This window comes from Pipistrellus hanaki (genome assembly GCF_964339955.1).
Source record: "Pipistrellus hanaki genome assembly, chromosome: 14".
Lineage (NCBI taxonomy): Eukaryota > Metazoa > Chordata > Mammalia > Chiroptera > Vespertilionidae > Pipistrellus > Pipistrellus hanaki.
The window spans coordinates 9,757,809-9,785,662 of NC_140516.1; the positions used below are offsets into that span (position 1 = coordinate 9,757,809).

Genomic DNA, 27,854 nt, shown 5'->3' on the forward strand with positions numbered 1-27,854 from the left:
GAGAAGCTCCCACGTGGCGTGCAGATCCTGGGCCAGGGCTCTGGGTGACACGGGGATGAAGGCCCTGCTCTCAGCTTCCTCGGCCAGCCAGGCTGCCTAACGGGCTCACAGCGAATGCGGGGCCGCACCCTCACCCCCTCGCCATTCTCCCTCTCCTCTGCGCCCCCCCCCCCCATCCCAATCTACTCCCCCCACCCCATCCCCGGAGAGTGGGGACTCGAGGGCAACCCCCGCCGGCCAGGCGCCCAGGCTGGCACGCCCGCCCTCCGCCCTCGGGGTCTCTGGGCTCCGGCGGCCCGCGGGCGCGGAGGGGCCTCTGGAGGGGGCGGGTTCGCTGGAGCCAGAAAGCCCGGAGCCGCCCAGGAATCTTGGCCGGGGCAGCGCATTTCCTCCCGGTGAGATCCCGGGGAGGCGGCGGCGATCCTCCCGGGGAGGCGCGGGCAGTCGGCACCATGCGGCCCCTGCTGTGCGCTCTGGCCGCGCTCGCCCTGCTCTGCGCCGCGGGCGCCGACGGTGAGTGGGGCCCCGACGGGCGGGGGCCGGAGAGACGCGCCGGGCGCGGGAGATGGAGGAGGGAGGGACAAGGAAACAGCCAGATGGAGAGAGATGGAGAAAGAGGGAGATGGGAGAGAAAACGGAGAGAGAGAAAGGGCAGAGAAATAAAGGCAGACGGTGAGAGAAGAGGGCGGGGGTAAGAACAGAGAGAAAGGTGGGGACTGTGACAGAGACTTTGGAGATAACGGGTGGGTGTGAACCATGGGCTAAGAAAGGAGTTTGAGAGGCAAATGGAACAAGAGGGAAAGAAACAGAGGACCTGACATGGCAAGAGAAGTGGGTGGGGAAGAATCTAGAGGAAAAGAGAAAGATTCCAGACCAAAAGGAAGAGAGAATGTTGGGGAAACCCCTTGTCTGAAGGAGAGAGGGGAGGTGACAGGGAGCACAGGGTGGGAGGCCAGTCTGCAGGTGGGGCAGCCCCCTCACCTGCTCTTACCTCCCACCCTCACCCCCACCCTCACCCCCACCCCCAGGGTCAGCAGAGGCTGGGGCCTGGCTCCCTGGGCCTTGGAAACCCAGCTTCCACACCCATGACAGCTGGTCAGGGTGGGGCAGGCAGCCCAGGAGCAGGGCCCCTGCTTCACCTATTCGGTGGCCTGAGGGGGCAGGTCACTGGGTGAGCAGCCAGTGTCCAGGCTGCAGGAGGCATCCCGGAGAGCCTAGGGGGAGGGTGCTCTGTGGGCTGGGTGCTTTGTCTTGCACTGTCCCCTCTGCCCTCCCAGGTGAGGCTCAGGGCAGGTGTCTGCAAGTGCATTTATTTTTGGACACAGACGCTCTGCCTATTGTACAGTATGTTACGGTTTACAAGCCACATTCCCGTTTTCCGATATCCCGAGAAGGCCTCAGCCAGGGCAGCTGGTGCCCATCCCAGTTGGCCAGGGGAGGGGAAGGCTCAGATCTCACCAAAGTGCCAAGGCAGAGCCCTCACGAAGCACCCGGCCTCCTGCCCCAGGCCACACTGCTCCCCCATCAGCCTGGAGTCCGTGGGTGTTGAGTCCCCCAGACCAAGTGCCCTGCACCAGGATGGAAGGCCCCAACCCCGGTCCCCCTCGGGGCACAGCAGCTGTGGGGGTGAGCATCAGGGAAAGAATCAGCTGGTCCTGATCCGGGGCAGCGCTGGCTGAGTGGCCCTGGGTGAGTCATTCCACCTCTCTGAGGCTGTTGGGGAGGAAAGTACTCACCCCACAGGGCTGTCTGCGGGGATTGGAGGAGAGAGGAAGTGTCAGGTGTGTCAGCACATTGGCTCCTTCTCCCGTCCCCCCAGCAGCCCCACTGCTCCCTCTGAGCCTCAGTGTCCTCCCATGTTAGGAAGGCTGTGTAAGAGTGGCTCAGCACAGTCCTTCTCCCCCAATAAATAATATAAATTTTACTTATTGTCTCCTGGAGCTGAGGAGACAAGGCAGGGTCTGTGTCCCCACAGGGAGAGGCTGGCCAGCTGCCCACCGATGGCTGACATTCTGTGGCCCCTTAGCCTGGGATAGACCCTTTAACCTAAAGCCATTCCAAAGACATTATTTTCTTCCTGGTTATGCATGCTCATTGCTACAGATTAAGTAAGAAAAAGGGTAGTAATGGAAAAGAATAAAATAAAAGAAAAATATTAAAATTTAAAAATAGAAAGGAGGAAAGTACAAATGCATTAAAAGCGATCTCACACTGAGTTCACACATTTTTATGTATAACCTTTCAAACTTCGGACAATGTACCATTGTTTTTCTTAACTTTTAATTATGGAATCGTTGGATATAAAGGCATACCTCAGAGATATTGTGGGCTCAGTCCAGACCACCACAATGCAGTGACTATTGTAAAAGAGTGAGTCACATAATTTTTTTTTGGTTTTCCAATATAATTAAAAAGTATGTTTATACTACTTCTTAGTCTATTAAGTGTGCAATAGCATTATGTCTAAAACCCCAGTACTTTAAAAATATTTTATTGTTAAGAAAGCGCTAACCATTATCCGAGCTGTCAAGGAGTCATAATCTTTTTGCTGGTGGGGGCTCTTGCCTTCAATCTGCAAAAAAACTCAATATCTTCTAAGTGAAATAAATCGAGGTCTGCCTGTGAAACAGAATCGTATAATTAACCCCATGTACCTAGCACCCAGCTTCAACAAGTTTCATCTATTAGCCCCATCCTTTCTCTCCTCCCTCAAATTATTTTGAAGAAAATTTTAGACATCGTATAGATATATTGTTTTTAGTTTAAAAAAATATATATTTTTATTGACTTCACAGAGGAAGGGAGAGGGAGACAGAAACATCAATAATGAGCATCATTGATTGGATGCCTCCTGCATGCCCCCCAACCCGCATCCAGGCATGTGCCCTGACAGGGAATCAAACTGTGACCTCCTGGTTCATTGATCCAAACTCAACCACTGAGCCACACTGGCAGGTTGCTTTTATTTCTAAAAATTTCCTGATGTATCTCTAAAAGATAAGTAACCTTTTAATAAACATAAGTATGATACCATTACCATAACGTAAAAATGGACAAAAATTCCTTACTATCATCAAATACCCAATCAGTGTTCTAATGTCCCTGATTATGTCATGTTTTTTCCTTTGGTTAGTTTGGTCCAGATAAGGTGCATACATTACTTTTGGTTGAGATGTCTGATGAGTTTCTTTAAATATGTAAATTCTCTTCTCCTGTTCAGTTGTTTTTTCTTAAAGTTCATTCGTTGAAGAAACTGGGCTGTTTGTCCAGTATCTTTCCCATATAGATTTACCCCAGGTGTCATTTAAATGTTCTTTTCACCCTGTATTGTCTTTAAACTAGTAGTTAGATCTAGAAACTTAATCTAATTCCAGTTAGAATTTCCCCCCCAAGAATACTTTAAGACAGTGTTTTGCCAAAACCTGTTTGGCTCAGTGGTAGAGCGTCGGTCTGCGGACTGAAAGGTCCCGGGTTCGATTCCGGTCAAGGGCATTTACCTGGGTTGCGGGCACATCCCCAGTGGGGGGTGTGCAGGAGGCAGCTGGTCAATGTTTTTCTCTCATCGACGTTTCTAGCTCTCTATATCTCTCCCTTCCTCTCTGTAAAAAATCAATAAAATATATTTGAAAAAAAAAAAAAAAAGACAGTGTTTTTATTTCAGAGAGGAAGGGAAAGAGAGAGAGAGAGAAAAAAAAAACAAAAAAAAAAACACCAGTGATGAGAGAGAATCATCAATCAGGTGCCTCCTGCATGCCCCACACTAGGGATAGAGCCCGCAACCCGGGATAGGTTGACGCTCAACCGCTAAACCACTCTGGCAGGGCTAAGAGTTTTTATTGCTTTCATTTACATTTCTTTGATTAATATCAAGATTGGGCTTTTCTTCAAATACATATTGGGCATTTCTACTAAATCATTTTGTACTTTTTCAGTTGTGGTGTTGGGATAGTTCATATTGGTCTGTGAAAGCTCTTTACATGTTGATTGAGACAAACTTTTGTGTCACTTGTAGATAATTTTTTCTAGGTTCAGGCTTGGCTGAGCTCCTTTCCTATTCTGCCCTCAGAGGGATCTGAAGTCCCTTTCAGCCAGTATAACCATTGTTACCCATGCCTCGGGGCCCGTCGGAATCTCTCACTCTCCACCACCAACCACTCCAGGTCCCTGTGGGCATCTGTCTTCCCATCCTGCTTTTTTTTTTTAATTTTTTCTTTATTAATTCAGAGAGGAAGAGAGGAGAGAGAGAGAGAAACATCAATGATGAGAGAGAATCACCGATAGTCTGCCTCCTGCACACCCGCCTCCGGGGATGGAACCCGCAACCCAGGCATGTGAACCTGGGATCCTTCAGTCTACAGGCCAACGCTCTATCCATTGAGCCAAACCGACCTGGGCTGGATCCTGCTTTTTGCTGTGGGTGGAAGAGGAAGATACTGAAGGGCTGTGGTGAGGATCCCAGCATTTCTTCTTACAAAACTAGATGTTGTGGGGGGTGAAGCACTCAAAGACAGGTGGGTCCAAAGCACACATATGGGCTTTTGTGAGGCTTAAAACAGCTGTGAGGGTGTCAGGTGTATAGGTCCCCTGCACCTGTCCAGCCCTTCATTTTATATAAGAGGCACCAGAGGCAGCTGAGGCACCTCCCAAATAGGAGGCCTTTGACTTACACAAGGTCACACCACTGTCAAGGCGTAGTATAGACAGTGTTGGATTCCAATCCTGTCCTCACCACTTACTAGCTGTGTAATCTGGGGCACCAACATCTTTGATCTTGGTTTTCTAAACTGTAAAAATAAATAAATAAATAAATAAATAAATAAATAAATAAATAAATAAATAAGATGCAAGAGTTCTGAGCTCACAGCTAGAATTAAATGAGATAATGCATTTAAGAACTCACCAAAACCTTGGCACAGAGTACGTGATCACAAGTCAGGAGTAGCTTTGAGGAGCCCGCCCGGTGTGGCTCAGTGGTTGAGCATCAGTCTCTTAGTCAGGTGGTCACGGCTCAATTCCCAGTCAGGAACATGACCGGGTTACAAGCTTGATCCCCAGTAGGGGGCGTGCAGGAGGCAGCTGACCAATGATTCTCTCTTATCATTGACGTTTCTCTCCCTTCCTCTCTGAAATCAATAATATATTAAAAGAGTAGCGTTGAGGAGGGCAAAGCGGGGAGGAATGGGGAACGTTTGTAATAGTGTCAACAGTAAAAAAAAAAAGAGCAGCTTTAAATACAGAGTAAGCTTATGTCCATCCTAAAGGCGAAGAAACCAAAGATCCAACACGGGCTTGGCGTAAAGGAGCGCTGGGTCGGCCCTGAGCCCGTGGGTGCGTGCTGGAGAAGCCCCTCCCAAACACCCTTTGGGCCCCTGCTTGGGTTGAGGTCTAGGGCAGATGCTGCCCCATCGCGAGGAGAGCCTGCTGGAGTGATCTAACCAAGAGCACTGACTCCATGTGGAGGGGCAGCCACAGGGGGCTCTCACCGACCCGCTCACTGGTCAGCTCACCAGGGCGATGCCCTGCGTGGCATCTGTACATCCCTCGGCAGTTCCGAGGCGTCTTCAAGTACAGGATCCCCTGTGATCCACACGGTAATCCTACAGAGTGGAAGAGCAGGGCAGATCCCTGGCAGACAAGGAAGCCAGCGAGAGGCAGAGCGCAGTCCGTGAGCAGGGGCGGGCACTGCGTCTCCAGCCCCCAGCCTTGCATTCTTTCCACAGCAAGCGGAAGGAGAGAAGCTAGATATCCAGGACAGCTTCTTAGACGTTCTCCACATGACGGGGGTTTTGGAATGTTCTAGCACATTATAACATTAAGAAGCACAGTATTCCGAGATAGAAGAAAACTTGGTTTCTGAACGGCCTCATGGAGCAGAGCTGCTTGCCAGCCTTGACCACAAGCCAGTCTGCCTCTGAACTGATTCATGAGAAAGACATTAACTTGTGTATAATTGAGGGGGCTCTTTGTTATAGCAGCCTACCTTGTATTCTCAGCAAAATACTAACTTGACCAGATAGTGAAGGTATTAGAATGGCATTGCTATGCTCTCAGAGTGGGTGGCAAGGCTCCAGCCACATCTGGAAAGTGACTAAAGACCAAGGGAGCAGGACATGTCTCACCCAAAACAAAACAAAACTAAACAAGGGTGTTTCTTAGACCCTGAGCGCGCTCGCTCTCTCTCTCTCTCTCTCTCTCTCTCTCTCTCTCTCTCTCTCTCGGGGCCTGAGGACCCCTCTCCTGTTTCAGCCAGAGCAGTTCCACAGATTGGAGTTCTTCACATAATTATTTGGAAATAATTTAAATTTTAAAAAAATCAAAACCCACCGATGACTTTAAATGAATCATAAATTTTAATACAAATATCAAAAGTGACTAGATGTATTAGTCTATTATACTTAATGTGGTCCAATAGACTTAACCCCCAGTGACAAGAGCTGCTGGTCCAGCAGAGTGTCTTTGATGACACAGGGGGCTCCCCAGTCCCTGTCAGTGTCACCGGCACGGCAGAAATCATTTGTGTCGTGGGCACTTGCTCAGTGTTTGGGTCTCAGGTAACAAAGGTCTCCTCTGATTGTAAGTGGAGGGGCCGTACTTCCCGCCCCCAGGGGACCCCGTGTCCAGGCCTCTTTAACGGAGCCCGGCACTTCCTCCTGGGCTTCTGGCCTCTGCTGCAGCGTGTTCTCACCAGCACTCGAAATTCCGCCCCTGGCCACCGTCCAGGGCGCAAAGAGGCTGAGCAGGAGCCAGGCCAGGGAAAACAGCCCCGCATCCAAGAAGGTCCATGTCCCCGCTGGCCGGGGCAGGGTGGGCGGGCAGAAGGAGGGAGGGACGACGGGACCTCAGCTCCTCCGGGTCCATCATGGCAATCCTTCAGCCTCCCCGGCCCCTTCCCTTTCTGGAAGCCCCAGGACGCAGGCCTGACCGTGAGCCCCTTCCTCCTGATGAGGTCCCCGAGGCTCCAAGGTGTGTGTGTGTGTGTGTGTGTGTGTGTGTGTGTGTGTGCGCGTACAAGCTCAAAAAAGGAAAAAAAAGAAGGCACCCAGGCCTTGCCTTGCTGGAGGGTCTGGTCCAGGAAGCCACTTGGCATTGACTCCTCCCTGTAGCTAATTCTGCGGCCTCTGGGCAGGCTCTGGAAGACCAGCAGCTTGAGGATGAGCTGTATCTGGGCGGCAGTGTCTTGGGGCCACCCCACCCGTGTGGCAGGGGCGGCTGCAGAGGCTCATGGAGGAGGGAAGTTTCCCACAAGCCCACAACAGCCCATGGCTGAGCCGGGCCAAGAACGCGAGGTCCAGTGTGTTTTCTGCCGTCACACATTGAGCTCAGTGCCGTGGGACCCTCTCTGGTCGGGAGGCCTGGCTGACTCAGGGGCTGTTGGGCTGCGGAGCCGGGCGGGGCTCTGTCCAGATGTGAGAGATTAGAGCTGTGCGCCATGGAGAGCAGCTCAGGCCAGCCTTCTCCCCGGATGGGTTTGGAGCCAAGCGAGATCTCATCGCAGACACGTACAGAGCAGTGGGTCTCAGGCCAATGGGAGGAGCGTGTCCATGCGTTTGGGACTTACTGAGCTGGCAGAGCCCCACTTGCCCCCAGGGTCACGCTGCTTCCTCTCGGCCTGGGCTGGGGGAGGGGAGGAGAGGGCCTGGGAGAGGGCAGGCCAGGCTCAGAGGGGAAATTTGGCCAAAGGGCCCGGGGCAGACCTGCACTGGGCGGGTGGGTCAGCCACCCCTCCCTGACAGCCCTCCCCGCGGGAGGATCAGCGCCTTCTGCCCCTCCAAGTCCTTCCTCTCCAGGCTGAGCAGCCCCGTTCCTCCCGCTGAGATAAATGAATCCAAATGTGGGTCCCTGCAACCTGGAGCGGCCAGGCCTCCTAGGGCACGGGGCCCAGACGGAGCACAGCCCTTCAGGCGGGGTCTCAGACCACCCCTCCGTCATCCTGAACATTTCCCACCGACGCATGCCGCCCTCCGTGGCTTCTGTGTTTTACTAAACCCTATCAGACAACTGGCTTTTCTTATGGAAAATTTCAAACCACACACACACACACACACACACACACACACACACACGAGTGTGGTGAACTCCCAGGTCCCCATCACCCAATTTCAACAATCACTAATCTTGTTTGCTCTGTGTTCCCACCCATGCCTCCTCCACGCCCAGGCCTGGGTTATTTTGAAATAAATCCAAGACATCCTAGCATTTCATCTGTAAATATTTTAGTGTAGATCTCAGAAAGCGTCCCTTTAAAACAGTAACCAGAGCTCCATTCTAACACACACACCCCGAAGGCAACAAGCAGCCCATTGTCTCAGGGGGAGGCTTCTGTGGGTTCTGCGGAGGGAACGGTGGAGTGGGGGATGTAAGACACACATGGTTCCCCACAAAAGATGCCCAGAGTGGAAGGAAGTTTTGTCCCTGCTGGTGGTCCCGGCCCCGAGGGGACTCCCGCTGGGGTCCAGAGGAAGATGGAACCAGAGGATCTCAGGGGGACGCCCCGGTGGAGCTCCCAAAGGCCAGCCTGCTGAGGGGGTCGGAGAAGGCCAGTGCTTGGGGTCCAGGCATTTGCTGACCGTGTGACCTCGAGCAAGACACTCAACCTCTCCCGCTGGCATTCATCACCAGCAAAAGGACGTAGCAGCTCCATTCTTAACTCAAACCTGCCGACTTCTGGGCAATTAAATGTCCCCTTGGACAACCCGGCCCACACGAGGCCTGGCAGTCCCAGGAGTTTTGCAGGGACACAGACCCATGGGGTAACAGTACCGGCTCTGCTCCAGGGTCCCGCCCATGGCCACGCCCGCATGCTGTCCCTCCGCCCATACCGCCTGTTCCTTCTCTCCCATCAAGGCCTCCAGGCCCTCAGCCCCTCCACCTCCCAATGGCTCTGCTTGTTGGCCTCTTTTCTTCCCTACCCAAGCCAGACCCCAGAGCTCATCACCTCCACCCCTCGCTGGTCCAACCCGCACTTCCTCTGCTCTCTTCTCTTTCCTCTGCTCTCTTCTCTTTGTTCTCTGGCCGCACACATCCTGCAGACTCCCAGGGCCTGCACCATCCAGCCACCGACTCTGCTACTCTGCACCAGCCTGCGGGCCGCGGGGGCAGGGCAGATGCTTCCAGAGCTGCTCTCCGATGTCAGGCCATCCTGTAGTCCTCCTGCACGGCCTCCGGTTTCCCTCGCCCCCTCCGGGACCCCCTCTTCACGCAAGCCCTCTGCCCAGGGGCACGCTGTCAGTGCTCTCACGGAGCTTCCGTTTTAGTGGCTGTTTAACAGCGCACTCACAGAATTCCTGGACACTCACAGCTCTCTCCTCCTTCCTTAGCCCCACCCGAGTGGTCCGCAAATGATTCTCCTCTTACTTTACAAAGCAAGCAGAGGCCATCAGGCGGGAACCCGCTCAACGTTCCGGCCTTCTAAGTAGAACCTTTTCACCCATCTTTGCTGTTTGCTGTCTCTCTTCCCTCAAGGGTTGTCCCTACCTGTCATTCCCTCCTCCCTCCCCCGCCCTCCCCTCCCCAAACCACCACCACCCCTTTCTGGATTGCAAGACCTCTCTCAAATGCTTTCCCCCAGCTCTCCTTTCTTGTTCTTCAGGCCCTAAGCACGGTGTGTTTCTCCAGTGTAAGAAAGCGGAAGGGACAGCAATCAGCTTTCTCCAGACCTTGTGATCTGTTCTCCTTCCCGCAGTCAGTCCCCGAAAACACTTCCCGGGAGCTCGGTTCCCCCTCTGACCTCTCCTTCCCTTTTCATCCCACCGCAGCCTAAACCCTGCCTGGCCCTCCACCAGCCGCTGGAAGAGCTGGGGTGGGATTTGGCAGTGACGCTCCTGTGGCTGTTTCTCCCTGTTCCTGCTCGGCCTCTGGCTGCTTTGGGCCTCGGTGGCCACTTCCTCCTCCCCAAGGCTCTTTGCTTCTTGTAGTTTGTGGAACAATTTCCTCCCCGCTGAGTGCCGGGTTCTTCTAGGGTCCAGCCGACTCCAATGGGCCCCAGGCATCTCAGAACCACCAGCTCTGACACCTGAGCGCAGACCGGGGTCCAAGACTTCCATAGGAGGGGTGGCGGTGCCAAGAGGAGCGAAGGAGGAATCCACGTTGGGGAGAAAAATGATGAATCGGGTTGAGCAGGCTGAACCTCAAATCTTCCACTTACCAGCGGCGTGACATTGGACACCTCATGTCACCCGTCTGTGCTTACATTTCCTGTGTGTATGTTAAGGATGATGATAGGTGGTTGTGGAATTGACTGAGTTAGTACATGTGTTTAGCACTGTGTGTGCGTGTAAACACTCATGGATGCCAGCTGTTACTAGCTGCTCACAGATGTCAGTGCTACTACTCAAACATCTCCACTCATTTTCTTTAAAAAAAAAATCTATATATCTATATGTCTATATATCTATGTATCTATATGTCTATATGTCTATATATCTATATATCTATATATCTATATATATATATATTGATTTCAGAAATGAAGGGAGAGAGAGAGAGATAGAAGCATCAATAATGAGAGATAATCATTGATTGGCTGCCTCCTACTCACCCCACACTGGAGATCGAGCCTGCCCCCCGGGCATGTGCCATGACCGAAATTGACCGTGACCTCCTGGTTCATAGGTCGATGCTCAACCATTGAGCCATGCTGGCCGGGCTCTCCACTCATTTTCTTCCTTTCAGTCCCTACTACTACTGCCCCCTTGCCTCACTTCTCACCCTGATTACTGCAAAGACAAATGCCTCCAATCCAGTGTCTGTATTTTAAAAATTCATCTATGGAGATGTGACCCTTCTGTTAATCCCCAAATGAGCACCGTGACTGGTTGTTAGGGCCCCTGGCTTGGCGTCTGTGACCCACCTCTCCAGTCCCATCTCCCAGCCGCCCTATACTTTGCAGCCGCTCTAACTGCCAGGGCTCATGCACTGAGCCATGCTGTGCACGCCTCCCTGTCTGCACATGCCGCTCTCCCTGGTGGGCTCCTTCCCTGTTCGGGCAGCGCCTCCTGGAGGAAGTCCGCCTGGCCTGTCAGTGAGCCCAGAGACAAGGGAGTGATGGGGGCAGCCCCTCTCTTGCCCTGACCCCCACTGAGGCTGCCTTGCTTTTCTCTGTGTGTGACTGTGCTCAGGGCCCGCCCCACTGAACCCGGCGCTTTACAGGAGTCTCAGGCGTTACAGGGAAACGGGCCACAGTGACAGGACTTGTCTTCCCACAGCCGCCGACCCCTCCATCCCCTCCAGAGGAGACACAGCTCAGAGCACGGGGTGTGACACACACATGGCTGTCCTCAGCCGCTTGGACGTCCTAGAGGAGGTAATAAGGGTGACCTGGGAGGACATGCACCTTCGGAACCACCTGTGAGGCTGCTGGCTTTATAGGGCTCAGCCAAGCTTGCTTTGGAAAATTAGGGAAATCAGGCCAGTCCTGCTCCCTGCCCTACCTGGGCTGTCAGGCTGACCAGCTGCAGGGGACCCTGCTGCCCCTGGGACCCAGCCAGAAATCTCTGCAGAATCACCAGGTGAAAAGGTAGAGATTTGATCACTGTGTTTTATTATACAGCCAGTTTGTAACCTGTGGTTCATAAATTTATGTGGAACAAAAATTATACTTTATTTTTTAAAAACCTTAGCATTCACATTTATTATAAACTAGAGGTCTGGTGCACAAAATTCTTGCTCTTGGGGGAAGGTCTCTCAGCCTGGTCTGCACCCTCTCACAGTCCCTGGAGCCCTCAGTCGATGTCCAGCTGCCGGCTTAAGTGGGGAGTGGGCCTAAGCCAGCAGTCAGACATCCTTAGCACTGCTGCAGAGGCAGAAGAGGCTCCCACCACTGCCGCTGTGCTTGCCAGCCGTTAGCCCAGTTTCTGGCTGAGCGGCGCTCCCCCTGTGGGAGCACACTGACCACCAGGGGGCAGCTCCTGCATTGAGCATCTGCCTCTTGGTGATCAGTGCACATCATAGCAACCAGTCGTTCCGCCATTGGGCCAAAACTGGCTCTCCAACATCCCGGAAGGTCCTGGATTTCGAGAGGGTGCAGGCCAGGCCAAGGGACTCCAACTGGTGCACAATCAGGGCTGGGGAGCGGAGAGATGTGGGAGGTTGGCCAGCCAGGGAGGGACTGTGGGAGGGCTCCAGGGAGTGTCAGGCCTGTCTTGCTCAGTCCTGATCGGCTGGACCCCAGCAGCAAGCTAACCTACCGATATGAGCGTCTGCCCCCTGGTGGTAGGTGTATGGCATAGTGAGTGGTTGAGCAGCCTTATCATGTTTTGATTGGTTGAACTGCTGACTGGACACTTAGCACATTAGGCTTTTATTATATAGGATATAACAAACCATAGTAGTATTATAAGTATCAATAGTACTGTGATTTTTGTCATCAATAGAAATCAGGTAATTTCATCCCCTTACAATTATTTTGAACATCTCAACAGATCAGTCAGTTTAATCCCTATGTCAAAATTGCAGTAGTTGTTAGACATTATGGTGGATCATGTTGTTTAGTGAGTTAATAAAAACAAATTTTATATAAAAAATTTAATCCTGAATACTTGAATAATATGTTAATGAAATTAGTGTCCTTGGAATTACTATATGTTTTATTATTATTTTCTTTTTTTTCTTTTTTAAAATATATTTTATTAATTTTGTACAGAGAGGAAGGGAGAGAGATAGTGAGTTAGAAACATCGATGAGAGAGAGTCATCGATCAGCTGCCTCTTGCACACCCCCTACTGGGGATATGCCCGCAACCAAGGTACATGCCCTTGACTGGAATCGAATCCAAGACCTTTCAGTCCCCAAGCCGATGCTCTATTCATTGAGCCAAACCGGTTTCGGCTATTTTTTTTCAATTAGATCATTTGTCTAAGATGGAGTCTGTAGGTTTCACCAGACTATTAATGGGATTCATTCATGAAAAAAGTTAACAGTGAATCAAGAAAATTTCAAAATCCCAAACTTGTCATTTGGCAGAGTTGCCACCAGGGGGCGAGGCAGCAAAAGGAATGTGAGCTCCCGTGATGAAGTCCTTGAAAGAGACTTGGAATCCTGGTAACTCCGATCCTATGACAGAGAAAAACCCGTGCCAGGAGCAGCCCCAGAGAGGGGGCCCTAAGATTTTGTCATCTAGGGAACCCGGAGGCGGGCAGGGCAGGGACTGAACAAGAAGGTCCCCTGGCAGCCAGTTCTCTCCCCGCTGCACACCAGGTGCTCCTGCCTAAGCAGGACTGGGCACCACCCCACCCTGTTCCCATATCTCTTGCCCCAGACGGTGGAGAAGACGGTGGAACACCTGGAGGCCGAAGTGAAAAGCCTGCTGAGCCAGCTGGAGGGGCTGGCCTGGACCCTGCCCCCGGGGCCCTTCAGCCCGGTGCCCGACCTCCTGGGAGATGGTGAGCGCCTCAGTTGGCAGAGGAGACAGCCCTGAGCTGGGCAAGCAGGGTGGGATGGGTGCTCTGGTGCCGCCTGCACAGGCCAGGCCTCCAGCTCCTCCTCCGGACAGAAGGGGGCAGGCATTTCCCCCAGCTCACGCCGAGTGTTCTCGGCCCCAGCGTCCCATCAGGGTCCATGGGACACACTCCCCCCCTTCTCTCATCTCCCTTCCAGGGACCACTCCTGTGCCACCAGGAACCCTTTCCAGAAAGACCGGCGTCCCTCCGACCTGGCAGTGGAGGGGTTGCACCTGTTCCCTCCTTGAGCCCTGTGTTCCCCGGCACAGTTCCCGGGACTGGGGGCGGGGCAGGGTGCCTTCAGCACCCCTCACTCTGAGCCACCCTTTCTTTCAGATCATCAGTGAGGCGGGAGGTGGAGAAGCCCAGCAGCTGGAGGTAATACCCCTGCCGACAGCTCTCCTCTGAGCCTTGCCTCTGGCCTTCCGTCCTCAGCTCTGCGCGAATAAAAGCTACTCCTCCGACCCCGCTGCCAGAGTGGATCCTACAGCGGCAGCCCTTCTCCACCTACCCCCATGCCCGGAGGCCCACATCCCCCTGGAGGCGTGGGCCTGGGCACCCCAGCCCGGCTGTGCTTCAGCCCTCCTTCTGTACAAGGCAGGATTGTTCACTGAGGTGAGGCACCTGAGGCTGAGAATCCTAAGATGATTCGGCGGAAGGGCCCTTGCGGGAGCCTGGCTACTCACAGAATGGGCTCCTCTGGTAGTTTGTCAAAAATGCGGAATTTGGGGCCCCAATCCAACCTCCTGAATCAGAATTTACATTTTAATGAGACCCACCAGGGGATTCCTATGCCCTTTAAGGTTTTAAAAGAGACTTCTATGGAGGTAAAATTCACCTAGCACAACCTTCAGAGTTGTAACCACGTTAAGCTGTACAAGTTCAGGGCCTTCGAAAGGCTGTGCCGCTGCCGCCTCTCTGATTCCAGGGCATGTCCTTCCCGGAAGGACACCCTGTCCCCACGAAGCACCGCTTCCTGTTCCCCTCCCGCCGGCCCTTGGAAACCACTGACATTTCTGTCTCTATGGACTTGCCTGTTCTGGACATTTTAAATAAATAGTCTCATACAACACGTGATCTTTTGGGCCTTTTGTTTGTTTGTTTTTGTTTCACTTAGCCTGTTTTCAAGGTCCATCCGTGTTGTGACGTGTCAGTCCTTCGCTCTCTTTTGTGTGGACACAGGCTTTCATTCCTGTCGGGTCTATAACTCGGGATGGAATTGCTAATTCAAACAGGAACGCCGGCTGAAGTTTTGAAGAACCACCAAGCGTGTTCGCCTCGCCGCTGGACCACTGCACACTCCCGCCAGCAATGTTTGTGTGAGGATTTCAACGCCGCTGCATCCTCACCGTCTTTTTTTGCTGCAGCCGTCACACTAGGTGTGTGGTGGTATTTCGTGGTGTTAGGTTGCATTTACCTAATGACTAGTGATCAGAGCATCTTTTCATGTGTTTGTTGACTATTTTTATGTGTTTTTGTGTTGTTGTGTGGGGTGTTTTTTTTTTTTGGCAGCAAAAAGCTTTATTTGGTCCAATTCAGGGGCGAGGGCTCCAGGGTGGTGAGAAGGATGCCTAACAGGCTCAGGCAGAGGCTCGGCAAAGCCAGACCCCAGGGGGGATGCAGAGGGGCCCCTAAGGCCTCTGGGCCCAAAGGCTCCTCGCTGTGCCTGAGGGTGAGCCTTTGGAGGAGATACTCGCCCAGCCCAGCCTGGCCGCAGCCTGCGGAGGGGAGCCAGGTGCGGCCCATCTTGTTGGTGAGTCCCCCCTGCTCAGCCAGGCGGTAGTTCACCAGGTAGTCTCGGAGCTGAGGTCTGTGCGGGTAGAACCGGGGCCTGCAGCTCCAAAGGCCTCATTCAGGTTCTTCTCCAAGGCCATGGCGGCTTCCCGAGTTACCCTCTCACGTGGGGAAGGCTCTGCCAGCCCTGGAGGAGGACGCGGCCACCGCGCCGGTTTTGCATCTTTAAGGGCCGCTCAGTGCCCTCTGCTTCTGTGCTGACCTGGGAAGAGGCACCCACGGCCTCCAGAGCCACATCGTTGTGGTCAAAGTAGAAGCCCAGACAGCGGTAGGTGGTGGAGGGGAGGAGGGTGAGGGGCCCGAAGGTGCAGGCTGGCCAGTGGTTGACCGCAGCCTCCTCCTCGGTGGAATAATTCTGACGAATCTGGGAGCTCATGGTTGCTCGGCAATGAGTTAAGGCAGAAAAAAAAGTGGTGTGTGGCATGTTGGCTGGTCTCGGAGGTGGTTCTGAAGGCGGCGACTAGGTAAGAGGTAGGAGAGTGGCCGGAGGCTGGAAGAAGGGGCCGTTCAAACACTGTTGAAGCAGGAGACAGATCCGGGACACCAAGGGCACTGCCTTTATGTGTGTGGTTTCATTTTTTCATTTTTAAAAATTTTAAATATATTTTTTAAATTTTTTCGTTAAGGTATTATATGTGTACATATCTTACCATTGCCCCCCCAGCCCACTCCCATACATGCCTCACCCCCCAGAGTTTTGCGTCCATTGTTATGCTTATATGCATGCACACAAGTCCTTCAGTTGATCTCTTATTACCCCCACCTCTTCCTTACCTTCCCACTGTAATTTGACAGTCTGTTTGATGCTTTACTGTCTCTGTATCTATCTTCTTGTTCCTCAGTTTACAATGTTCTTTATTATCCATCAATGAGTGAGATCATGTGGTATTTTTCTTTCACTGACTGGCTTATTTCACTTAGCATAATGTTCTCCAATTCCATCCAGGTATGTATGTGGTTTTAAATGCCTATTCAAGTATTTGCCCATTTAAAAAATTGGGTTGCCTTTTGTTGTTGTTAGAATTATGTTGTGGATACTAGGCTTTTATCAGATATATAATTTACTAGTATTTTCTCCTAGTTTATGGGTGGTCTTTTTACTTTCTTGATGATGTTCTTAATCAAAAGTTTTAATTCTGATGAAGTCCAATTTGTTGTTGTTTGTGTTTTTGGTGTCATGTTTAAGAATTCAGTGCCAAATCCAAGGTCATGGATGTTGTTTTCTTCTAAGATTTCTATAGTTTTAGGTCTTATATCTAGTTCTTTGATCTATTTTGAATTAATTTTTATATATGATGTGAGGTAGGGATACAACCTCATTCCTTTGCTTGGGATACCTAGTTGTCCCAGCACTGCTTGCTGAAGGCAATATTCTTTCCTCATTGAATGGTTCTGGGACCCTTATCAAAATCAATTGAGCAATTTAGGTTGATTTTTCAATTCTATCTCATTGTCTTTGTGCCTATCTTTATGCTAGTATCATACTATATAAATTACTATAGATTTGCATCATGTTTTGAAATGAAGATGTATGGGTTCCCTTACTTTGTTCTTCTTTTCCAATATCATTTTGGCTATTTGGGGACCAGTCCTTTGCAAATCCATAGGATTTTTAGGGTCAGTTTATCCATACCTGCAAAAAGGCAATGGAATTTGATAGGGATTGGGCTGAATCTGTACATCAACTTGCAGAATACTGCCATGTCAACAATACTGTCTTCCAATCAATGAGCACAGGATGTTTTATATTTTTGTGTTTTTCAGTGTACAAGTCTTAGACTACATTGGTGAAATTTATCCTGAAATATTTTTATTCTTTTTGATATTATTGTAAATGGGATTGTTTTCATTTCATTTTCAGATTGTTGATTGCTAATGTTTAAAAATACAACGGATTTTTGTTATGTTCATCATGTATCTTACAACTTTATTGAATTCCTTTATTAACTCTAATAGTTTGTGTGTGGATATTTTAGGATTTTATATATACACTGAGTGGCCAGATTATTATATTATGATCTCTGAATGCATAATAATCTGGCCAGTATATATTGTATATTAGAGGCCCAGTGCATATATATATTAGAGGCCCAGTGCATGAATTCGTGCATGGGTGGGGTCTGGCCAGCCTGGCCAGGGGGAGGACATGGGCCTGCCTGCTGGTTGAACTCCTGGTCAAGGGGACAATTTGCATATTAGCCTTTTATTATATAGGATATACACTGAGTGGCCAGATTATTATGCATTCAGAGATCATAATAATCTGGCCACACAGTGTATATGATTATGTCATCTGTTACTTTGCAATTTCGATACCTTTTTTTTTTCTTGCCCAATTGCCTGGCTAAAACTTCATTCTTTCATCATGAAGTATATCAGCTGTTTTTCCACAGATGCTCTCTATTTCAGTTTGATAATTTTCCCTTTTATAGTTTCTTGGGTTTTTTAATCATTAAGTGTTGTTGGGTTTTCTCAAATGCTTTTTCTGCATGGAGATGATCATGTGGCTTTTATCTCAATAATGCGTATTACATTGATTGATTTTTGAATAATTTCTTTGATTTATCCCACTTGGTCATGGTAAGTAATTTTTTTAACATGTTGCTAGGTGCAGTTTGCTAGTATTTCAATGAGGACTTTTGCATTTTTCTTGTGACGTCTTTGTCTGGCTTTGGTATCAGGGTAACACTGGTCTCAGAGTGAATTAAGAATTTTCTTAATATTCTCTATTTATTGGAATAGTTACTTCTATATTTTGGAATAGTTTGAGGTCACGTCTTTAAACATTTGATAGAATGCACCAGTCTATTTTCCTTTATTGAGAGTTTTTTAAAGTACAGATTTAATCTCATAAGTCAATTCAGATTTTTTATTTGAGTCAGATTTGAGAATTTGTATGTTCCTAAGAATCTTCTATTTCTTCTAGGTTACCTAATATGTTGTCATACAATTGTTAACAGTATCTTCTTGTAATCCTTTATTTGTATGTAGTTGCTAGCAATAGCCCTTTCATTTCTGACTTTAGTAATTGAATTGTCTCTCTCTTCTTCATCTAACTAAAGGTTTGTCAATTTCATGGATCTTTTCAAAGGGCCTTTTCATTTCATTGATTCTATTGCTTTTTCTTCTACTCTCTATTTTGTTTATCTGCACTAATATTTATTTCCTTCCTTTTGGTTGCTTTGGGTTTAGTTTGCTCTTCTTTTTCTAATTCCTTAAAATGGAAAGTTAGGTTTTTGGTTTGAGATCTTTCTCTTTTTTTAATGTAGGCCTTTACAGCTGTTTCCTTCTGAGCACTGCTTCCACTGCAGCCCACGTTATTGTTTTCATTTTCATTAATCTCCAAGTATTTCCTAATTTCTCCTGTCATTTATTTAACTCATTGGGTTTTTTTTTTTTAAAGAGTATGTTGTTCTGTTTTCATCTATTCATGTGGTCATAGAAGATACTCTATGGTTTTTATCTTCTAAAATTTATTTACTTTTGTGGTCTATCTGGATATTTCCTATGTGCACTTGAGAGTGTATATTCCGTTGCTGGGTGCACTGTTCTCTGTCTGTTAGGTCTAGGTAGTTGGTAGTGTTCAAGTTTTCTGCTTCCTTTTCTACCTTGTCTAATTGTTCTAATAGAGAAAGTGGGGTGTTGAAATCTCCACCTGGGATTGTTGAACTATTATTCCCTGTCAGTTTCCCTTTCAAACTCACTTGGGGCTCTTCGCTTTACAAATGTCAAGAGGCCCGAAGAGGGAAGTGACTTTCCCAGGATCACACAGCCAATCAGTGGCTCAGCTGAGATCAGAACAGGGATGCTGGATTCCCAGGCCAGTGCTCTTTCTACGTTAGGACTGGCTTGTTGGGAAGAAACCAGGTTCAGGGTGGACGCCAGGATTAGGCAAAGGAGAGCTTTCCAAGGAGCCAGGGCTGAGGGCGAGAGCCCCTCGCAGAGTTGGGGGCCTGATTGGATCCTTTGCTGAGAGGGGACCCTGCATGTGTCAGGTGGAAGCCTGGGTGATGACCCCCCTCTCAGAGCACAGGTGGCAGGTGTGGTGGGTGAAAATGTAAGCTGTTACCCTCCTGGGAAAGAGGTTTAAGTTGATTTCTGTTTATAGGTCTGACTCCAGTCATATCAGCCAGGGCAGGAAGAAGCTGACCGTAGAACTAGGGTCAAATCTTCGGCTAGGATTATAACTCCCCATCCAAGTAAGAGAATGGGCATCGTGTGGCCCTCCAGCTGTTGCCTGGGCCAGGGGCATCTGCAGAAGTTCACCTCTCAGATCCCTCAGACCTGAGCACACCCCTCCTCCCCACGCCTCCCCTCGCTTGCTCTCATGTGATCCAAATCTCCGCCCTTCTCAGTGTCTGGGCCCCTCGTGGATTTCAGAAGCATCCTTATAGCCTGGGTCCCTGTGAACTCCTCATGCCCAGGTTTCCTGAGCACAAGTTCTATGTAAAGCCACATAATTGCACTGGCTAATAAGGTTGGAACCCCTGGGGACAGGGCAGAATCACGAAGCAGAAGAAAAGAGGCCATTTCCAGAATGTTCCAGAGCTGGCTGGCTTTAATTGAGAAACAGCTTTTGGCCATCAGCGTCCAGGTTTACGTAAGGCACATCCTGCATTACAGAGAGCCCTGAACCAGAGCTGCTCTAGTCCCTGGTTTTACATGAAGAAGGAACAGGTGACTTTCTGTTTTTTGGTTTTTTTTCCTCTAAAAAGCAGTGAGTTTGGCACTAACAAAGCTCATGACATTCTCACCAGATTCAAAGATTGCCCTGAAAGGTCCTCCCTCTTCCTCCGCAGTGAGGACATGGCACGGCCCCCGACTGCTCACACTTCCCGAAACGGGCGGCAGCAGAGTGGACGTGCCTGCTGGCAATGATTATAAAAAATGCCTCCAAAAACATTAAAATCATGTGACTGAAATAAGCCGAGTGTCTCAGCTACAAACAAAGGGGAAGGCTGCATGAGTCAGAGACAAAACATCTACTTTAGCAGCAAGAGGCTGAGAGGGGACGGGGGGAAGGAGACGTATCCTGAGCGTCCAGGTCAACCAGGCCCAAGGGCATAGTCAGGAGGGGTGGGGTGGGCACGGTCAGGAGGGGCAGGGAGGCGGGGGGGGGAGACAGGGCCGAGGCTCTGCGGGTTGTCGGCACTGGGGTTTGGTAGGAACAGACAGACATTCTTTGGGCCTTTTCCTAGCATCACTGTGGCAGGTGGACAGTGAGCCACGGTCACCGCTCAGTCGTTGCCACCACAGATCTTCAGCAGGATCTTCCGGTAATCCCCCGAGGTGTCTCCCTGTCACAGAAATGGGTGCGTCGGTGAGGGAGATGTGGCCAGTCTGGCCTCCTGGCTCCTCATTTTCTAATCCCCAGGTGCCCGCACAGAGCGGAGGCCCATCCCAGGGAAATGCCCCAGAGCGGCCACGACGCCCACAAAGGCAGCGAGGGCCTTGGCAATGGAGCTTGGCCTCCCCCAGTCCTCTTAAAAACCAGAAAGCGACATCACCCCAATATCAAAGTCAGATTCTGAAACACACACACACACACACACTTTAAACAGTCAGACACACCACCGCCCAGGGCTAACTGCTGGTGCCACTTCCCCGTGCATTTCTGAGGCACCCGATGGGGATTATACTGTAACAGCAGGGGGCCCCACTTGGAAAATGTGCCGGCCTGACAGTGGGGGCGCTGTATCATCTGGGCACCCAGTTCACACTGCTGTCTCCCGCCCCCCTGAGCCCACGGGACTTCCTTCAAAGTGCAGCCTCCCTTAGCTAATGTCTAATCATGTCCTTCATTGAAGGCAAGGCCTGTGGGGTCTTGTAGACGCCCACAGCCTGCTGGCACAGAAGTGATCCTTTGTGGCTAATTACTAATTCTCTTTTACAGAGAGCATCATCGCTATAGCCAGGGCAACGGAGTTAGCGTCTCCCAGCGACATGCCCAATAGTACATGCTCATGGGTTTGAATTGGGACTGGGTCATGGTGACTGCATTTGCAAGGCTCACGCGAGTTCAGAATTTACTATTATAGTAACTGTGGGGCTATGCAGTCCGGGCTCTGCACACGGTGACTGTCAGACACATATATGTGTCACAAGCTATGCTTTACAGGGACCGCCTCGTCCACGTTCACCTCTCCAAGGGGAGCACCAGCGCCTTGCGGTGCGATGGGAATGGGTTGGAGGGCTGAGGTAGATCACACAGATCTCGCGCGGCAGAGGAGCCAGGGCTGGGCTCCACGCTGCGGGACCGACCGAGCCCTCTGCCCCGCCCTCCTCACTGCTGAGGGGTGGGGTGGCAGCAGGGAGGACCTATTTGGGGGCAGCTGGATGAAGAAGTAAAAGCTGAGAGAGAGCTGAAACCGGTTTGGCTCAATGGTAGTGGTCGGTCTGCGGACTGAAGGGTCCCAGGTTCGATTCCGGTCAAGGGCATGTACATTGGTTGCGGGCACTTCCCCGGTAGGGGGTGTGCAAGAGGCAGCTGGTCGATGTTTCTCTCTCATCGACGTTTCTAGCTCTCTATCCCTCTCTCCTCTTCTCTGTAAAATACAATAAAAAATATATATTTTTTAAAAAAGCTGAGAGAGAAAGGATAAGGTCCACAAACAAGACACCCAGGCCTGCAGAGGCCACGCCGTGGGAGCTGAGGGGAGGTACAGGGGACTGTGGTGGCAGGGTGCCCACAGGCCAGCGGGCGGCCATACCGTGATGTCGTGGTACAGCGACTTGCCGTACAGCCGCTTGTACTCCGCCCTGATGTCCAGGAGGTCGATCTCGCTGCGGGACACCATGATGCGAATCAGGGTCCGGTCCTTCGTTCCTGCTCCCTAGAGAGTCCACCGAGGTGTGAGCACGGGCCTCACCATCCCACCCTCCCGGGCCCCTGGTGCCCTCAGTCCTCCTGGCTGAGCTGAGCTCCCCATGCCTTCTACCAGGAGCGCTGGACCCAGCCAAGGTGAGGCTGGCCCCCCACGCCCCGCCCCTCCACGGGGGAAGTTGCGTACCCTCATGGCCTTGTTGAGCCTTTCAGCAAAGAAGGCAGGGGTGTTCTTGAGGCATTTCACTGGAAGAGAGAAACAGCATAACTCGCTCTGCAGGCAACAGTCCAGGGGCCACCTCCTCCCCCTTCTCCTCCAGGGTCAGTCAGCCTCGGTCTGGGCTCCAGTTCTTTGGATAAACATGCAGCCTGGACGGCACCCCGGCCTCTTTCCTGGCACCAGTAGGGCGAAAGGAGCCACATAGGGAAGAATGGGATGGGGACCCGGAGTGGGAGGGGGAACTGGAGATGCTGAGAACCTTGTGGAGGAAGGATGGCCCAGTGGGATGTCTCCCCAGTGTGCTCAGGCCATGGGGCCTACCACAGGGGACACTCGGGGAAGCAGGAGGGTCGGTCACTTCTCCCATCAGAAAGCTCCAAGAAAAGCAAAGCAAAAGCTGGACAAACCATGTGTCTCCCAAGTGGGTTTAAAGAGGAGCCAACCCTGAGGGCGGGGCCTGGAGCGCTGGCTTCAGAGGGCGGGGCGGGGCCTGCTAGGAGCTCTCCTCCAGCGAGGCTTGTGTTGCTGTTGCAACCACGTGTTTCCATCACAAACATCTGACAACTGCCCGCGGGGATGTATTTTTAGAGGAAACTTGGCAGGATGAGTCATCTCTCCCAGCAGGGCAGCTGGTTCTCTCCCACGAATACCCACTGCATGCCCTCCCCAGGGCTGCGCTTGAAATAGAAATAAGACATCTCCAGACGGCTGAGGGCGCAACCACGTGGTGATGGGGAGCAGGGCGACCCCCCCACGATCGGCCCGCTGGACTGGGCCATCTCGGGTCCTGGGGTTCTTTCACTGCTCTGCCTGCCCTCAACCAGAGGACAGTGAGCACCCTGAAAGCTCCCAGTACGTGCCAGTCCCGGCGGGCACAGAGGCGGCGGACACGCAGGCCCAGGACACCTACCCACGGCCAGCATGCCATGCTCCAGGTCCCCGGACATCTCCCGGCAGATGCTCTTCTCAATGTCCCGGCCTGTCATTCGCTGATACTCGTTGAAAACTTGAGAAGAGAGAAGGAGCACATTGTGGGCTGAATTCTGTCATCTTCCCTCAATTCACATGAAGTGCTAGCCCCCAGGACCTCAGAATGCAGCTGTATCTGGAGATAACTAATTGCCTTTAAAGCGGGAATTGAGTCTGCCTGGCCAGGTGGCTCAGTTGGTTAGATGAGAAAGTGGCACACACAGCCCCCCTCCATGGGGAAGTAACCTCCCTCATGGCCTTGGTGAGCCTTTCAGCAGAGAAGGCTGGGACCAGGCTCTGGGGAGAGTCACACCTCCTGAGTTGACCTCTTGCCATCTCAGAACCTCTAACACTTAAAAAAACAACATATTTTTATTGACTTCAGAGGACCCTGGCCCAGAATAACTACAAAGCTGAATCCTGTGGCTTCTGATCATGTGAATAGGCTTGGGGTTATGTTACTGTCTGCTTGTCTTTTTCTTTTTTTAATATATCTTTATTGATTTCAGAGAGGAATGGAGAGGGAGAGATAGAAACATCAATGATGAGAAAGAACCATTGATTGGCTGCCTCCTACACGTCCCCTACTGGGGGATTGAGCCCAGAACCCTGGTGTGTGCCCTCACCAGGAATAAATGGCTCAACCACTGAGCCACACCCGCTGAGCCCATTGGTTGATTCCTGCATGTGCCCTGACTAGGAATAGAACCTGCAACCTTGGGGCGATGGAACAATGCTCCAACCAACTGAACCAACCAGCCAGGGACAAATCTCTTTTCCTGCTCGAGATCAGCTGGCCATAGTCACACAGACCCAGACAGGATGTCGGAAGAGATTTGTAATAAACTTTTAAGGTGAAGGGAAATGTCTTGCTAATCGTTCGCCTGAAATCTTGGCTACCTTGCTATTGCACTGTGCCCACCACCCAAAGTCAGATCATCTTCCGTCACCAAATATTTGGCCCCCTTTACCCGTTACTATGAGGAGGCGGGAGCCCATGCAGAGAGGAGCTGCTGTTGTACCTTGTCTGCCCTCCTTACCTGGCCCGGGGAGGCCTGGCACTGCCTTACCTGCCACCAGATGGGCCCGGCTCCGGGCGCACAGGATTGCATTGAACTTGGACTCATCTGTTCCCAGGCGGTTCTCCCCAGCTGCGTACAGCTCCTGGACAGACAGAGGGGACCATAGCATCCCATGCAGGCTCACCCGACACCAGGTCCAGGTCACCCACGAGAGCTGGGCAGAGACTCCGGGCCCCACAGGCCCCGAGGGGAAGGGTTAGGGCCAGTGCCCCGCTGTGCTCCATTCACTGTGCAGGACCGGACGCCATCCACACTTTTCTACCCCGGCAACACCACGGGTCCTGAAGCTGGGAGAACTTGGACCCAGGAGAACCAAGGCCGACGGGAGCTATGATAAGGGCAGGAGCTGCTTTATCCGACCAAGGGAGCAGCAGCACGCAGGATAAAGGACGAGGGACCGAGTCCTCGCTCGCAGCCAACTCGCCGCGAGGCTCTCGGCAGCCACTGGCCCTCTCATCTCTACAATGTGAACGCTGCGTTAGGTTTGGGGGTCACAAACACAAAAGCCAATAGGGCCAGCTATGTAACCTGAGGATACAGGGCCAGAGAGAGGTGGGGACCAAGGCTAACCACAGAGGGCGGCTACTTCTCAGCACCAGCGAGCTCTGTGACGGAGCAATGCAGGCCCTCTCTGCCAGGCCTGCTGCACACGAGCAGCCAGATCCTGATCTAAGTGAAGTTCCCAATCTTTCAGAGGAACATGGAGATGAGCATGACAGTAACTGATAAGTCAGTTACAGACGTGGGATTCATATGCAGGGTGCTTTCCCTGTGGTTGCATATACCATGATGTTTGCAAACGGGCAGAATCTGCATTTGCCTGTTAAACTTTTGAAAGTACGAGTCCAAAATATTTGCCAATTTGCAGTCCTTGCAACAGATGGCTCCAAAGTGCCTTCCAGCCTCAGGTAACAACTTTTAGATCTAAAGGCACCATCATGCAGGGGGGAGGGTGGCCATCAGGGGCTCCAAGACCCCACAGGTCCAGGGAGGCAGGAACAGGTCCAGGCCATGAAGGCAGAGCAGCAGGCACGAGACCTCGAGACTGAGGCCACTTCCGCATCAGCTGGGGCACGGCCCACACAGAGATGGGAAAACAGGAATGTTCCCACTGAGGCCAGAACCGGAGCCCGGGAGCTGTGAGATTGTCCGAGTCTAGAAACGGGAATGGGTGTCTCCAGCCAGGGGGAGGGTAAGGCAGACCCTCAGGAGGGAATCTGGGGCCAGGGGCCAGCGTGTTCCCTGCAGGAACACAGCCAGGAGGCTGGGCCCTCGTCCAGGCTCTGCCTCCATGTTTCTCTGGGCACAATGTCAACCTTTCGAGTCTCAGTTCCCCATTTGGCAAGCAAAATGGACCAGATCCTAAGAGTGGCTCTCTTCCAACCCCAGCAAGAGGGCACTCCACAGAGGTGCTCTTCAGCTTGACCGCTGGGGGAGACAGGAGACCATGGCCGTGCCCGGGGAAGCCTGCGGAGGTGGCAGGAGCAGCGATGAGGGAGACAGAGGGCCGCTCCGTCCCACCAGGGAGCTGAGCTCTCTCCAGACTCGATGCTCTGAATTCAAACTCCTCCAGAGGGGCACTCAGGTGCCTGGACCAAGAGAGGAAATGGGGACATCCCCCCTCTGTCTGCAGCTCACAGCAGACTGGGCACAAGGACAGAATGCTAAGGCTGCACAATTAACATGACAGCCGGTTTCCAGGCTCAGACCTTGAAAAGCTTCACCAGCAAGTGTGGGTTCTGCCCATTTGCAGACATCATGGCAATGCAACCAACAGAAGTGCCAGGTCACACGAAGTTCCACCTTCATAACCGCGACCTACCAACCTCTCTGACAGTCCTCACAGAAGTTCCCTCTACAGGTAGGAAAATGCGCCCCGCGGCGGCCGCCAATGGGGCCTCTGGAAGTCACACATCGGGACCACTCCTGCCGGTTCTCGGTCCATCCTAGACTGCCGCCCTCAGGAAGAGGAATGGCCTCCCACCAGCTCAGGAAGCCTGGGCAGGTGCCTGATCTGGCCACACACTCACCTGGACATCTCTCTGGACGAGCGACATGTCCACATTTGTGCTTTCATCCCGGTTTCCCTGAAAGGAGACAAGCTGTGTGGTCAAGGCCACTGCGTGGGGCTGCCCCTCGCTCCCCTCCTCCCCCTCCCTGCTCAGGGAGACCCCTCTCTGCTGCGGGAAAGACACCTGAGAGAGAGAGATGAGGAGCCGCTGGAAGTGTCCTGACGTGTCGCTTCGAATGGCCTCCTCCAGGGTCTTTCTGCATTCTGGGAGAAGAGAAAGGCCCACCTTGTAGCCTGGTGGACTGAGCGGCCCACTGCACACAGTCACCGGCCAGAGAAGGGCCCGGGTGTCCTGGGCTCAAGACAGGTGGCCCACGAGGCTCTCCAGGAACAAGCACATTGGGAAATCTTTGTGTGAATGTGTGTGTGTGTGTGGGGGGGGGGGGGGGGGGGAGGGGCGGTGAACTCCAGGTTGTCCTGGCCTCTTGTCAGGCTTGTCCCAAACCTGAATCCAGGAAGAAACAGAGGCCCTGGGAGAGGGTGTGACCCGGCCAGGGACACACAGGGATCTGGGAGGGCCTGGGCCTGGGGCAGCCTACCTGCTTGGTAGGCTCTGCTCAGTTCCCGGATGTGCTCGTTGCTGCGGGAGGCGAGGATCTCGATCAGACAGGCTTCGTCCGTGCCAGCCCCCTGCAGCGGGCACCGCAAACCAGTTAGTTACGCTCCCTCACTGGCATCCAGGAAAGAGCCAGCGCCGTGCCACTGCCCGGCTCCCCAGGTACAAATCCCAGCAACAGAAGCCACAGAGCCCCTGTGCGGCTGTCCCTCTGAGAGCAGCCCGCATCCTCCGCAGCCCCAGGTGACAGGGACGTGGCGATGAGGGGACCACACGGAGGATCGTCCCCCTTCTATGCACCGGGAACCTGAGAATCAGAGGCGTAGTGACTTGTCCCAGGCACAGTGGGTTGAGGTGGGGGCTCGGAACTGTGCTCTCTCAAGTTCAGCGCATGAATGAGATGAGAACAATGAGAGAATGGTTTAAAGCGAGAGTGGGCAGGCGGGAAAACGAGCCTCAGCATGGACCGTGGGCATTGGCAGATGTCCAGGGAACAGTGAGGACGAGGGAGGCAGGGCATTGCTGCGGACTGGTTGTGTTAACTCACACGCCACTCGGCCCCCCTGGCCTCAGCTCACCGGTCCATACACTGGGCAGCCACCGTCCCATTTCACAGGCGCTCAAGGACACACCGCTAGTCAGTGACAGCTGACCCCACGCCTGGTTGCTTCCAGCACCCCACCACCAACACCACCTCATGAATGGCTGGGGCGGGGGCTGGCCAGAGGTCTAGGGCCACTCCCAGTGCCCTCCGCAACTGCCTCCTGACCCCTCGGGAGAAGAAAGCACGCAGGGTGCTTCAGGGGGCCTCTCCCTCCAGCTCCACACCGAGCACTCTCCCTCTCCTCCTGGGGCAGGCAAGGTCACTGCGCCTCCCGCCTCGCCTCTCGGCCACGGAGGAAA

The 27,854-nt window shown here is 52.3% G+C and overlaps 2 protein-coding genes across 2 annotated transcripts in view; one reads left to right on the top strand and one right to left on the bottom strand.

Annotated features, from left to right (window-relative positions):
* Positions 1–335: 335 nt before the first annotated feature.
* Positions 336–14,513, top strand: PLAC9 (placenta associated 9). Its single transcript, XM_084904192.1, has 4 exons — positions 336–513; positions 11,205–11,302; positions 13,256–13,379; positions 13,773–14,513. Exons 1-4 carry the CDS (start codon positions 453–455, stop codon positions 13,781–13,783), a joined length of 294 nt encoding a protein of 97 aa, XP_084760318.1. The 5' UTR covers positions 336–452; the 3' UTR covers positions 13,784–14,513.
* A 5,246-nt stretch (positions 14,514–19,759) lies between these two features.
* The window catches only part of ANXA11 (annexin A11), a 46,893-nt gene continuing 38,798 nt past the window's right edge, over positions 19,760–27,854 (bottom strand). Inside the window, exons 8-15 of the mRNA XM_084904662.1 lie at positions 26,935–27,025; positions 26,520–26,599; positions 26,355–26,411; positions 24,313–24,406; positions 23,184–23,279; positions 22,241–22,299; positions 21,941–22,063; positions 19,760–20,527 (exon numbers count right to left, since the gene is read on the bottom strand). Coding sequence (XP_084760788.1) covers positions 20,468–20,527; positions 21,941–22,063; positions 22,241–22,299; positions 23,184–23,279; positions 24,313–24,406; positions 26,355–26,411; positions 26,520–26,599; positions 26,935–27,025 — 660 coding nt within the window. The 3' untranslated portion in view covers positions 19,760–20,467. The remainder of the gene's footprint in view (positions 20,528–21,940; positions 22,064–22,240; positions 22,300–23,183; positions 23,280–24,312; positions 24,407–26,354; positions 26,412–26,519; positions 26,600–26,934; positions 27,026–27,854) is intronic.

What these genes read in the sequence shown, in the direction of transcription:
- PLAC9 (XM_084904192.1), top strand. Translation starts at nt 453, where the DNA reads ATGCGGCCCCTGCTGTGCGCTCTGGCCGCGCTCGCCCTGCTCTGCGCC. An exon ending in CTGCGCCGCGGGCGCCGACG is followed by an intron (nt 514 to 11,204) that starts GTGAGTGGGGCC and finishes GTCTTCCCACAG; the next exon opens with CCGCCGACCCCTCCATCCCC. An exon ending in GCTTGGACGTCCTAGAGGAG is followed by an intron (nt 11,303 to 13,255) that starts GTAATAAGGGTG and finishes CTCTTGCCCCAG; the next exon opens with ACGGTGGAGAAGACGGTGGA.